We start from the raw sequence: 15,526 nt of genomic DNA on the forward strand, positions 1-15,526 counted from the left end.
TAACATAACAGAGTTTGAACAGCAACACAGGGTTTGAAAATGTAATTAAGTGATTCTTTGGCGTAGTACCACTAGAAGGAGCCCGCGTACGAATACAGTTTTAGAATCACTGCTCTAGCTTCAGGTCCATCTGTCGGTAGAAAGTTCAAAACAGTTGTTTATGTATCGTGCTTTTCTTGTCAAAGAAACCTTTGTTTATTATGGCAAAAACACAAAATATGCAATATCTTCCCTCAAAAAAATGGTCAAAGTCGTCTATCTGATGTGAAGTTATTGAAACAATAAATATGTCATTAATTTAAAACAACATTGTTTTTCATTCTTTTTTTCTTTTTTTGACTCAATGACAGTTTTTTTTTTTTTTTTTTAAATCACATCAAAATTAATGGGGACCCAAAAGGGTCCCACTCATGAAAGTACATACATCATACTTTTAATTTTTATTTTTTAATTAAGTCTCTGGATCAACTTCAGTTCTATACGTGGACTATATGTTTTTATTGTATGTTTTATTTTTGGGTTTTATTTCATTTGTTTTTTTATGCCGTTTTTGTCAAAACATTTGTTTTAGTTATTTATGGCAGAAACACAAAAGCATCCCACTAAAATGATTGGGGAACTAAAAGGGCCCCACTGATTAAATTGTTAAAAATAAGTCATACAATTTTTTGGTTTTTTTGTTTATACTTTTAACATTTAAGTCTCTTGATCAACTTCAGATCTATCCGTCGTTTATACGTTTTTATTTATTTGTTTCATGTTTTTCTTGTTTGTTTGCTTTATGCCTTTTTGTCATAGAAAACTTTGTTTTAATAGCAAAAACAAAACATTTGCAATATTTCCCCCCCACGCCTTCCCCCAAAAAGATTGTTCAACGTGTAATATTTGATGTGAAGTAATTGGAGCCCTAAATATGTCAACATTTCATAACATTGATTTTAATTCATTATTATTTTTTGAGCAATGGCGGTTTAAAAAAAAAAAAATCCCACAAAAATTATTGGGGATCCAAAAGGGTCCTACTGATAAATTTGTTAAAAATAAGTCATCAAATTTTAATTTTTTAATTTTTTTTACTTTCAACATCAACTTTAGATCTATCCGCCATTATTATTTTTTCATGGGGTTTTATTGGTTTGTTTTTGTGCCCTTTTTGTCAAAGAAAATTTAGTTATTTATGGCAAACACACAAAAATATGCAATATTTTCCCAAAGAATATTTCAAAGTGGAATATTTGATGTAAACTAATTGAAACCGTGAATGGGTCAATAATTCATAACAACATTGATTTTGTTTCGTTATTAGTTTTTGAACAATGACTGTTTAAAAAAAAATCCCACAAAAATCATTGAGCATCCAAAAGGGTCCCACTGATAAAATTGTTAAAAAATAAGTCATACCATTTTTTTTTTAAATTATTTTTACTTTTAACATTTAAGTCTCTAGATCAACTTTAATTAAATCTGTTCGCCATTATTATTTTTTCATGGGGTTTATTTGGTTAGTTTTTTTGCCCTTTCTGTCAAAGAAAATTTAGTTATTTATGGCAAACACACAAAAATATGTAATATTTTCACAAAGAATATTTCAAAGTGGAATATTTGATGTAAACTAATTGAAACCGTGAATGGGTCAATAATTCATAACAACATAGATTTTGTTTCAATATTATTTTTTGAGCAATGACAGTTTAAAAAAAACACACACACACAAATTATTTGTGATCCAAAAGAAACCATTGATAAAATTATAAAAAATAAGTCATACAAATGTATTTATTTCTTTTTTTAAACTTTCAACATCAACTTTAGATCTATCCGCCATTATTATTTTTTCATGGGGTTGTATTGGTTTGTTTTTGTGCCCTTTTTGTCAAAAAGAAAATTTAGTTATTTATGGCAAACACACAAAAATATGCAATATTTTCCCAAAGAATATTTCAAAGTGGAATATTTGATGTAAACTAATTGAAACCGTGAATAGGTCAATAATTCATAACAACATTGATTTTGTTTCGTTATTATTTTTTGAACAATGACTGTTTAAAAAAAAAATCCCACAAAAATCATTGGGCATCTAAAAGGGTCCCACTGATAAAATTGTTAAAAATAAGTCATACAATTTTTTTTAATTTTTTTTAAACTTTTAACATTTAAGTCTGTAGATCAACTTTAATTAAATCTGTTCGCCATTATTATATTTTTCATGGGGTTTATTTGGTTAGTTTTTTTGCCCTTTTCGTCAAAGAAAATTTAGTTATTTATGGCAAACACACAAAAATATGTAATATTTTCACAAAGAATATTTCAAAGTGGAATATTTGATGTAAACTAATTGAAACCGTGAATGGGTCAATAATTCATAACAACATTGATTTTGTTTCGTTATTATTTTTTGAACAATGACTGTTTAAAAAAAAAATCCCACAAAAATCATTGAGCATCTAAAAGGGTCCCACTGATAAAATTGTTAAAAATAAGTCATACAATTTTTTTTTAATTTTTTTTTAACTTTTAACATTTAAGTCTCTAGATCAACTTTAATTAAATCTGTTCGCCATTATTATATTTTTCATGGGGTTTATTTGGTTAGTTTTTTTGCCCTTTTCGTCAAAGAAAATTTAGTTATTTATGGCAAACACAGAAAAATATGTAATATTTTCACAAAGAATATTTCAAAGTGGAATATTTGATGTAAACTAATTGAAACCGTGAATGGGTCAATAATTCATAACAACATTGATTTTGTTTCGTTATTATTTTTTGAACAATGAATGTTTAAAAAAAAATCCCACAAAAATCATTGAGCATCCAAAAGGGTCCCACTGATAAAATTGTTAAAAAATAAGTCACACCATTTTTTTTTTAAATTATTTTTACTTTTAACATTTAAGTCTCTAGATCAACTTTAATTAAATCTGTTCGCCATTATTATTTTTTCATGGGGTTTATTTGGTTAGTTTTTTTGCCCTTTTTGTCAAAGAAAATTTAGTTATTTATGGCAAACACACAAACATATGTAATATTTTCCCAAAGAATATTTCTAAGTGGAATATTTGATGTAAACTAATTGAAACCGTGAATGGGTCAATAATTCATAACAACATAGATTTTGTTTCATTATTATTTTTTGAGCAGTGACAGTTTAAAAAAAAAATACACACTCAAATTATTTGTGATCCAGAAGGGTCCCATTGATAAAATTATAAAAAATAAGTTATACAAATGTATTTATTTATTTTTTTAAACTTTCAACATCAACTTTAGATCTATCCGCCATTATTCTTTTTTCATGGGGTTTTATTGGTTTGTTTTTGTGCCCTTTTTGTCAAAGAAAATGTAGTTATTTATGGCAAACACACAAAAATATGCAATATTTTCCCAAAGAATATTTCAAAGTGGAATATTTGATGTAAACTAATTGAAACCGTGAATGGGTCAATAATTCATAACAACATTAATTTTGTTTCGTTATTATTTTTTGAACATTGACTGTTTAAAAAAAAATCCCACAAAAATCATTGAGCATCCAAAAGAGTCCAACTGATAAAATTGTTAAAAATAAGTCATACAATTTTTTTTATTTTAATCTTTTACTTTTAACATTTAAGTCTCTAGATCAACTTTAAATAAATCTGTTCGCCATTATTATTTTTTTCATGGGGTTTATTTGGTTAGTTTTTTTGCCCTTTTTGTCAAAGAAAATTTAGTTATTTATGGCAAACACACAAAAATATGTAATATTTTCCCAAAGAATATTTCAAAAGTGGAATATTTGATGTAAACTAATTGAAACCGTGAATGGGTCAATAATTCATAACAACATAGATTTTGTTTCATTATTATTTTTTGAGCAATGACAGTTTAAAAAAAACACACACACACAAATTATTTGTGATCCAAAAGAAACCATTGATAAAATTATAAAAAATAAGTCATACAAATGTATTTATTTATTTTTTTAAACTTTCAACATCAACTTTAGATCTATCCGCCATTATTATTTTTTCATGGGGTTGTATTGGTTTGTTTTTGTGCCCTTTTTTGTCAAAAAGAAAATTTAGTTATTTATGGCAAACACACAAAAATATGCAATATTTTCCCAAATAATATTTCAAAGTGGAATATTTGATGTAAACTAATTGAAACCGTGAATAGGTCAATAATTCATAACAACATTGATTTTGTTTCGTTATTATTTTTTGAACAATGACTGTTTAAAAAAAAAATCCCACAAAAATCATTGGGCATCTAAAAGGGTCCCACTGATAAAATTGTTAAAAATAAGTCATACAATTTTTTTAATTTTTTTTTAAACTTTTAACATTTAAGTCTCTAGATCAACTTTAATTAAATCTGTTCGCCATTATTATATTTTTCATGGGGTTTATTTGGTTAGTTTTTTTGCCCTTTTCGTCAAAGAAAATTTAGTTATTTATGGCAAACACACAAAAATATGTAATATTTTCACAAAGAATATTTCAAAGTGGAATATTTGATGTAAACTAATTGAAACCGTGAATGGGTCAATAATTCATAACAACATAGATTTTGTTTTGTTATTATTTTTTGAGCAATGACAGTTTGAAAAAAACAAACACACACACAAATTATTTGTGATCCAAAAGGGTCCCATTGATAAAATTATAAAAAATAAGTCATACAAATGTATTTATTTATTTTTTTAAACTTTCAACATCAACTTTAGATCTATCCGCCATTATTATTTTTTCATGGGGTTTTATTGGTTTGTTTTTGTGCCCTTTTTGTCAAAGAAAATTTAGTTATTTACGGCAAACACACAAAAATATGCAATATTTTCCCAAAGAATATTTCAAAGTGGAATATTTGATGTAAACTACTGTAATTGAAACCGTGAATGGGTCAATAATTCATAACAACATTGATTTTGTTTCGTTATTATTTTTTGAACAATAACTGTTTATTATATAGAGCAGTGGTCCCCAACCGCAACCGGTACCGGTCCGCGGACCGATTGGTACTGAGCCGCACAAGAAATTTAAAAAAAAATAAATTAAAAAAAAAGTTTTTAAATTAAATCAACATAAAAAACACAATATATACATTATACAACATTGATTTTGTTTCGTTATTATTTTTTGAACAATGACTGTTTAAAAGAAAATCCCACAAAAATCATTGAGCATCCAAAAGGGTCCCACTGATAAAATTGTTAAAAATAAGTCATACAATTTTTTTTCTTTTCTTTTTTTTCTTTTAACATTTAAGTCTCTAGATCAACTTTAATTAAATCTGTTCGCCATTATTATTTTTTCATGGGGTTTATTTGGTTAGTTTTTTTGCCCTTTTTGTCAAAGAAAATTTAGTTATTTATGGCAAACACACAAATATATGCAATATTTTCCCCAAAAATATTTCAAAGTGGAATATTTGATGTAAACTAATTGAAACCGTGAATGGGTCAATAATTCATAACAACACTGATTTTGTTTCGTTATTATTTTTTGAGCAATGACAGTTTTAAAAGAATATCCCACAAAAATTATTGAGCATCCAAAAGAGTCCCACGGATAAAATTGTTAAAAATAAGTCATACAATTGTTTTTTTTTTTTTTTTTACTTTTAACATTTAAGTCTCTCGATCAACTTTATATCTATCCGCCAATATTATTTTTTTCATGTATTTTTTTTTGTTTGTCTTTTTGTCCTTTTTGTCAAAGGAAACTTAGTTATTTATAACACACAAAATATGCGATATTTTCCCAAAAAATATCTCAAACTGGAATATTTGATGTAAAAAAAAATTAAACCGTGAATGGATCAATAATTCATAACAACACTGATTTTGATTCATTATTATTTTACAAGCAACGACAGCTTTAAAAAAAATAGTTATTAGAGTCAACATTGCAACCTTTTCTCGTTACATTTCACCTGTTTGCTCTTTTGCTCCACTGTTGTTATTTTTAATAGCGTTTTTACAATTCTCCCTGACTATCTCCGCCTGCCCACGGACTGCCTTCCTGCCTTGTTCCTTCTCCTCGCTCAACATTTGGTAAAACACTACAACTAATCACACACAAAACCTCACACACACTTTTGAATTAGTCACACTCCATGTTCTAGTTTATATTTAGTATTGTGTATTATTACATACATTGCACATATATATAATAAAACAAAGAGCAACATTACCCCCTTGTGGTTCTGTGCCGTCACAACTCCTCCTGCAAACGTAACATACAGCTGATTACAGAAACGTTGCTTTGCCAGAATGCCAAAGACGTATTTTGTTGTCGATTTACGAACTCCTCGTTTTCGATTGCGCCAAATATGCCTCTGTATGCGAACCACGTCTAGGGCGCGGCCAATTTGATGAAATCACTTCCTGTGCACTGCCATTTTGGAGAGGCGGAGCCCCCTATGTCACATCCTGTTTTTGAGAGCGCCAAAAGAGACTTTTGTGCATTTGTGCACGCATTGACAGTTTAGCTTGCCATTGTTGTTTTGATAGTAATTGTTGATCCATTACAGCCTTGTTATGTTTATTTATAGTGTCTTCAATGTGTGCATTATCCCTCAAATATGGACTTTTGTCAAAGCAAGAATCAATTATTCTTTGTGTGTGTGTGTGTGTGTGCAAAACCCAAAACCTGTGAAGTTGGCACCTTGTGTAAAGGGTAAGGCACAAACCCTTTTTTGTTTCATCTGACCACAGAACTTTCCTCCAGAAGGTCTTATCTTTCTCCATGTGATGTCAGATGAAACAAAAATGGAGCTGTTTGGCCACAATACCCAGCAATATGTTTGGAGGAGAAAAAGGTGAGGCCTTTAATACCAGGAACACCATTCCTACCGTCAAGCGTGGTGGTGGTGGTAGTATTATGCTCTGGGCCTGTTTTGCTGCCAATGGAACTGGTGCTTTACAGAGAGTAAATGGGACAATGAAAAAGGAGGATTACCTCCAAATTCTTCAGGACAAGCTCAAATCTAAGTCTAAAGTCTAAGTCTAAAGTCTAAGTCTAAAATCATCAGCCCGGAGGTTGGGTCTTGGGTGCAGTTGGGTGTTCCAACAGGACAATGACCCCAAACACACGTCAAAAGTGGTAAAGGAATGGCTAAATCAGGCTATGAAGGTTTTAGAATGGCCTTCCCAAAGACTTAAACGTGTGGACAATGCTGAAGAAACAAGTCCATGTCAGAAAACCAACACATTTAGCCGAACCGCACCCATTTTGTCAAGAGGAGTGGTCAAAAATTCAAGCAGAAGCTTGTGGATGGCTACCAAAAGCGCCTTATTGCAGGGAAACTTGCCAAAGGGACATGTAAGCAAATATTAACATTGCTGTATGTATACTTTTGACCCTCACATTTTCAGTAGACCCATAATAAATTCATAAAAGAAGCAAACTTCATTAATGTTTTTTGTGACTAACAACTATTATAGTGTTTGCCATAAACTGCCAAGATACCTGTGGCGGTGGGGGCGTGGCTATGGGCGTGGTCACCGTGACATCATCGAGTAATTTGAATAATTTACTACAATGATATGATTTTCTCTAAAAAGGCTAAAAAAAATGTATACTTACTAATTAATAACAGTTTTGTTTTAAACGTCCATCCATCCATTTTACAATATAATTACAACACTTTATGTACATATTTATATACAGATTTGAACAATAAGTTATTCACTGAAATGTATTTATTAATTGTGGTTCTTACAAGAAATATATCTTATAAAATATAAAAGCTAAAATGTCTCTTAAAGCTCTGCCCCTTTAATTAGTGCATACTAAATAAATTAACTTTAGCCTACTACTACAACCATATTATTTACCAGCAACATAAAGTGAAACAGAGGCAGAGGTGTCCTGCCACAGTCAGTAACAAATAAACAGAAAACAGTAGTGGTCAAATACAAATAAGGCAACAAGAGAAGTATCCTACACTTCCCTTTTGTAAAGTAAATCTGAACAGCCTATATGGGCATCTACATCAACTATATGATTTGCCTGAGAAGCTGGACAGGACAAAAAAAAAAAAAAAAAAAAAATTAAAAAAAAAAAAAAAAAAAAAACTATTTGTGGCGGACGTAATTCTTTCGTGGCGGGCCGCCACAAATAAATGAATGTGTGGGAAACACTGAGTATGTGCTCCAATCACTCTATCACAAAAAAATAAGAGTTGTAGATTAGTGACATTATGTTCTTTACGAGTGTATGTAAACTTTTAACCACGACTGTATGTATGTATGTATATATCCTAGGGATGTCCGATAATGGCTTTTTGCCGATATCCGATATGCCGATATCGTCCAACTCTTTAATTACCGATACCGATATCAACCGATACCGATACCAACCGATATATACAGTCGTGGAATTAACACATTATTATGCCTAATTTGGACAACCAGGTATGGTGAAGATAAGGTACTTTTTTTAAAAAATGAATCAAATAAAATAAGATAAAAAAATTAAAAACATTTTCTTGAATAAAAAAGGAAGTAAAACAATATAAAAACAGTTACATAGAAACTAGTAATTAATGAAAATTTGTAAAAAATTAACTGTTAAAGGTTAGTATTATTAGTGGAGCAGCAGCACGCACAATCATGTGTGCTTACGGACTGTATCCCTTGCAGACTGTATTGATATATATTGATATATAATGTAGGAAGCAGAATATTAATAACAGAAAGAAACAACCCTTTTGTGTGAATGAGTGTGAATGGGGGAGGGAGGTTTTTTGGGTTGGTGCACTAATTGTAAGTGTATCTTGTGTTTTTTATGTGGATTTAATAAAAAATAAATAAAAAAAAAACGATACTGATAATAAAAAAAACGATACCGATCATTTCCGATATTACTTTTTTTTTTTTTTTTTTTTTTAAATGTCCTGCCCAGCTTCTCGGGCAAATCATATAGCAGATGTAGATGCCCATATCGGCTGTTCAGATTGACTTTACAAAAGAGAAGTGTAGGATACTTCTCTTGTTGCCTTACTTGTATTTTGACTTTATTAAATGTATTTATATTATCATTTGGTGCAGCCGGGCCGGAGCAGGAGGGGATAGAAAGAGAGAAAAAGGAAGACAGAGGGGGGAATTGTGGGGACAAGAGGGGGATTAGACAGAGAGACAAAAACAACAACAGCAAACACAACAACAACAACAACAACAACAGAGCAACATCAGCAAATACGACATGTACAAATATGATGGTAAAAGTAATAGCAAATAAGCAGTTAGCGAAAATTTTAAAAAAAATACAGAAATGACAATGAGCATTATTACACTAAAAATGGAGCAATATGAATACCAATAGAAATAGTGCTATTGATAATAAACAATACCAGTACTTTACCTTTATTATCAACAATACAATTGTTCAAATGCAACAATACATATCCAATATTACATTTTAACGCATTTATCGGCCGATAATATCGGCAGACCGATATTATCGGACATCTCTAAAATATACATATATATATGTATACATAAATGTAATATATATGTATGGATTGATTGATATAGTCTCAGGTTAGAAGAAGACAAGACAAGGTTCAATTGCATTCAAATGAGCAGAATTTGATTAGTCACATCTTCCATTACTGGCTCCCATCAAACAGTTGATGTGATTGCGTTACTTTTGCAACATTGCTTGGTTCCCATCAGAGGAGGATCCGCTCGGATGACGTGACGTTCTCATACCGCCGTCCATATTTTTTAAAGCTGCGAGTGGCAAAAGATGACATCACGAGGGGGAAAATGAGATGCTCCTCCTCGACATGGCGGTTCTGGCAAAAATGGCTCGGGTGTTTCTGCATCTTTGTTGCGCAACGTGCGGGAGACATTACAAGTGTCTAAATGGCCGACACACGAGCGGCGTCCTTGCAATCTCCTCGCGTGGAAACAAAGACGGTTACTCTTGGACACCAGCTGATTGCTATGCTTCAGGTTAGCAGCAAAAATGTGCGTTACCAGCCTCCCCGCCACTAGTTGGCGTCACCCGCACTTACTTAAAGTTAAGTTAAAGTACCAATGATAGTCACGCACACACTAGGTGTGGTGAAATTTGTCCTCTGCGTTTGACCCATCCCCTTTATCACCCCCTGGGAGGTGAGGGGAGCAGTGAGCAGCACTGCCCGGGAATCATTTTTGGTGATTTAACCCCCAATTCCAACCCTTGATGCTGAGTGCCAAGCAGGGAGGTAATGGCTCCCGTTTTTATAGTCTTTGGTATGACTCGGCCGGGGTTTGAACTCACGACCTACCCATCTCAGGGCGGACACTCTAACCCAGGGGTCACCAACGCGGTGCCCGCGGGCACCAGGTAGCCCGTAAGGACCAGATGAGTAGCCCGCTGGCCTGTTCTAAAAATAGCTCAAATAGCAGCACTTACCAGTGAGCTGCCTCTATTTTTTTAAATTGTATTTATTTACTAGCAAGCTGGTCTCGCTTTGCTCGACATTTTTAATTCTAAGAGAGACAAAACTCAAATAGAATTTGAAAATCCAAGAAAATATTTTAAAGACTTGGTCTTCACTTGTTTAAATAAATTCTCTAATTTTTTTTACTTTGCTTCTTATAACTTTCAGAAAGACAATTTTAGAGAAAAAATACAACCTTAAAAATGATTTTAGGATTTTTAAACACATATACCTTTTTTACCTTTTAAATTCCTTCCTCTTCTTTCCTGACAATTTAAATCAATGTTCAAGTATTTTTTTTATTTTTTTATTGTAAAGAATAATAAATACATTTTAATTTTATTCTTCATTTTAGCTTCTGTTTTTTCGACGAAGAATATTTGTGAAATATTTCTTCAAACGTATTATGATTAAAATTCAAAAAAAATATTCTGGCAAATCTAGAAAATCTGTAGAATCAAATTTAAATCTTATTTCAAAGTCTTTTGAATTTCTTTTAAAATTTTTGTTCTGGAAAATCTAGAAGAAATAATGATTTGTCTTTGTTAGAAATATAGCTTGGTCCAATTTGTTATATATTCTAACAAAGTGCAGATTGGATTTTAACCTATTTAAAACATGTCATCAAAATTCTAAAATTAATCTTAATCAGGAAAAATTACTAATGATGTTCCATAAATTCTTTTTTTAATTTTTTCAAAAAGATTCGAATTAGCTAGTTTTTCTCTTCTTTTTTTCGGTTGAATTTTGAATTTTAAAGAGTCGAAATTGAAGATAAACTATGTTTCAAAATTTAATTGTCATTTTTTTTCGTGTTTTCTCCTCTTTTAAACCGTTCAATTAAGTGTAAATATCATTAATTATTAATAATAACATAGAGTTAAAGGTAAATTGAGCAAATTGGCTATTTCTGGCAATTTATTTAAGTGTGTATCAAACTGGTAGCCCTACGCATTAATCACTACCCAAGAAGTAGCTCTTGCTTTCAAAAAGGTTGGTGACCCCTGCTCTAACCACTAGGCCACTGAGTAGGTACTCGCTCGTCTTTCCGGAAGAAAGTGGAGTGTGAAGAAAAAGAAGTTGACGATGTTTTTTGAATTAAAGAAATGTATCATCGGAAAATGTAGCTAGCTAGCTCGGTGAACAGTTGGAGCGTAGCACTGCTCGTCTGCATGAGAATGAGCCGAAAATGTAAAAATGACAAGACTTCGCTACAATTGACTACGTATCAAGAATGATTAGTCAGCTAATCTACAAACCCCGTTTCCATATGAGTTGGGAAATGGTGTTAGATGTAAATATTAACAGAATACAATGATTTGCAAATCCTTTTCAAGCCATATTCAGTTGAATATGCTACAAAGACAACATATTTGATGTTCAAACTGATAAACATTTTTTTTTGTGCAAATAATCATTAACTTTAGAATTTGATGCCAGCAACACGTGACAAAGAAGTTGGGAAAGGTGGCAATAAATACTGATAAAGTTGAGGAATGCTCATCAAACACTTATTTGGAACATCCCACAGGTGTGCAGGCAAATTGGGAACAGGTGGGTGCCATGATTGGGTATAAAAGTAGATTCCATGAAATGCTCAGTCATTCACAAACAAGGACGGGGCGAGGGTCACCACTTTGTCAACAAATGCCTGAGCAAATTGTTGAACAGTTTAAGAAAAACCTTTCTCAACCAGCTACTGCAAGGAATTTAGGGATTTCACCATCTACGCTCCGTAATATCATCAAAGGGTTCAGAGAATCTGGAGAAATCACTGCACGTAAGCAGCTAAGCCCGTGACCTTCCATCCCTCAGGCTGTACTCCATTAACAAGCGACATCAGTGTGTAAAGGATATCACCACGTGGGCTCAGGAACACTTCAGAAACCCAGTCAGTAACTACATTTGGTCGCTACATCTGTAAGTGCAAGTTAAAACTCTCCTATGCAAGGCGAAAACCGTTTATCAACAACACCCAGAAACGGCTAGCTAACACAAATGTAGCTAGTAAACTACGATGTCAGACTAGCAACAAACACACATCACTACAATTCCCTACATTTCATGAATGATTAGACAGCTAATCTACTTTCTAAATTTATATTAGCAATGTTTGACATGTTTTTATTTTAAAATGACTCCTTATATGAGCTAGCTAACACAAATGTAGCTAGTAAACTACAATGTCGGACTAGCAACAAACAGACATCACTACAATTTACTACATTTCATGAATGATTAGACAGCTAATCTACTTTCTAAATTTATTTTAGCCACGTTTTAAATGTTTTTATTTTAAAATGACTCAATTTACGAGCTAACTAACACAAATGTAGCTAGTAAACTACAATGTCAGACTAGCAACAAACAGACGTCACTACAATTTACTACATTTCATGAATGATTAGACAGTTAATTTACTTTCAAAATGTATATTAGCCATGTTTAGAATGTTTTTATTTTAAAATGACTCATTTTACGAGCTAGCTAACACAATTGTAGCTAGTAAACTACGATGTCACACTAGCAACAAACAGACATCATTACAATTTACTACATTTCGTGAATGATTAGACAGCTAATCTACTTTCTAAATTTATATTAGCCATGTTTTAAATGTTTTTATTTTAAAATGACTGCTTGTATGAGCTAGCTAACAAAAATGTCGCTAGTAAACTACGATGTCGGACTAGCAACAAACAGACATCACTACAATTTACTACATTTCATGAATGATTAGACAGCTAATCTACTTTCAAAATGTATATTAGCCATGTTTGAAATGTTTTTATTTTAAAATGACTCCTTATATGAGCTAGCTAACACAAATGTAGCTAATAAGCTACAATGTCACACTAGCAACAAACAGACATCACCACAATTTACTACATTTCATGAATGATTAGACAGCTAATCTACTTTCAAAATGTATATTAGCCATGTTTAGAATGTTTTTATTTTAAAATGACTCTATTTACGAGCTAGCTAACACAAATGTAGCAAGTAAACTACGATGTCAGACTAGCAACAAACACACATCACTGCAATTTACTACATTTCATGAATGATTAGACAGCTAATCTGCTTTCTAAATTTATTTTAGCCACGTTTTAAATGTTTTTATTTTAAAATGACTCCTTATATGAGCTAGCTAACACAAATGTAGCTAGTAAACTACGTTGTCGGACTAGCAACAAACAGACATCACTACAATTCACTACTTATCCAGAATGATTAGTTAGCTAACCTACTTTCAAAAATGACATTTTTTGTTTTTTTTAATCACTTTTAATTACATTTTAATCAGAATGTTTTCATTTTAAAATGACTCTATTTACGAGCTAGCTAACACAAATGTAGCAAGTAAACTACGATGTCAGACCAGCAACAACGAGACATCGCTACACTTTATGACATTTCATGAATGATTAGACAGCTCATCTACTTTCAAAATTTACATTAAACACGTTAAGAATGTTGTTGTTTTTTATTTTGAATTTCTTGTCATGCGCGCTAGCTGGCTAACACGGCTGTAGCTAGATAGTCAAATCTAAAAAATGATTTTACTACAATTTATTACATTTCATAAAACGCCGGGGGGGGAAAGGCATACAAAATGGGAATAAGAGAGATGATTTTGGTGGAAAATGTAATGATACAAAAGGTGGGACATGTGAAAAGCGAGGGACTACTGTACTGTACTGTACTGTACTGTACTGTACTGTACTGTACATACTGTACGTGTGTGTGTGTGTGTGCAAGAAACGCAGCAAGAAAGTGTGTTGCAGTTGCCAGTTGAAATATATATATTTTTACATATTCAGATATTTTCATTCAAACTAAAATTATTTTGCTGATTTGAACTTTTAGGCCCCCCAGCGCCTCTGTATGCTTTATTAAAAAAAAAAGAAGTCTTTGTGCCATTCAGCATGCAACTTGCTTGACACATTGTCAATCTTTTCTCTCATCGTCATGCATTTTTCTTTGTCTGAGCAAGCCTTCCCCGACAAAAAGGGCATATTTTGCACAAACCTGATCCCCGGCGAGGTTCGTCTGCCGCAGCCTCAAACTTTGTGACGCTCCTCTCCTCCGCTGCTCCTCTCCTCTGCTGCTCCTCTGATGCTGATGCTGATGCTGAGGCACAGTCGCTGAGAGCACTCCTCAAGCCACGCCCACACAGAGCCTGCAGCCAATCACAGAGCGGCTTCCTCCACCCCCTTAATCTAATGAGAAGAGACCACAGAAGACATTTGTACAATTTGTACATTTATATATATATATATATATATATATATATATATATATATATATATATATATATATATATATATATATATATATATATATATATATATATATATATATATTTATTTATTTTTTTATTTTATTTTATTTTTTTCTGTAATGCAATTAAAAAAACAAAAATGTCATACATTCTGGATTCATTACACATCAGCTGAAATATTGCAAGTCTTTTATTATTTTAATATTGCTGATTATGGCATACAGCTTAAAGGCCTACTGAAATGACATTTTTCTTATTTAAACGGGGATAGCAGATCCATTCTATGTGTCATACTTGATCATTTCGCGATATTGCCATATTTTTGCTGAAAGGATTTAGTAGAGAACATCGACGATAAAGTTCGCAACTTTTGGTCGCTGATAAAAAAAAAAAAAAGCCTTGCCCGTACCGGAAGTAGCGTGACGTCACCGGAGGAAGGGCTGCTCACATTTTCCTATTGTTTACAACGCAGCTAGAGCGATTCGGACCGAGAAAGCGACGATTACCCCATTAATTTGAGCCAGGATGAAAGATTCGTGGATGAGGAACGTGAGAGTGAAGGACTAGAGTGCAGTGCAGGACGTATCTTTTTTCGCTCTGACCGTAACTTAGGTACAAGCTGGCTCATTGGATTCCACACTTTCTCCTTTTTCTATTGTGGATCACGGATTTGTATTTTAAACCCCTTTGAGACACTTGTGATTTAGGGCTATATAAATAAACATTGATTGATTGATTGATTGAAACCACCTCGGATACTATATCTTCTTGAAAATGAGAGTCGAGAACGCGAAATGGACATTCACAGTGACTTTTATCTCC

The 15,526-nt window shown here is 32.2% G+C and overlaps 1 protein-coding gene across 1 annotated transcript in view; it reads left to right on the top strand.

The window, feature by feature from the left end:
• The first annotated feature begins 9,856 nt into the window (after positions 1–9,856).
• The window catches only part of LOC133635453 (rho guanine nucleotide exchange factor 18-like), a 32,070-nt gene continuing 26,400 nt past the window's right edge, over positions 9,857–15,526 (top strand). Inside the window, exon 1 of the mRNA XM_062028671.1 lies at positions 9,857–9,946. Within this exon, the coding sequence (XP_061884655.1) occupies positions 9,857–9,946 (90 nt within the window). The remainder of the gene's footprint in view (positions 9,947–15,526) is intronic.

This window comes from Entelurus aequoreus, linkage group LG19 (genome assembly GCF_033978785.1).
Source record: "Entelurus aequoreus isolate RoL-2023_Sb linkage group LG19, RoL_Eaeq_v1.1, whole genome shotgun sequence".
NCBI lineage: Eukaryota > Metazoa > Chordata > Actinopteri > Syngnathiformes > Syngnathidae > Entelurus > Entelurus aequoreus.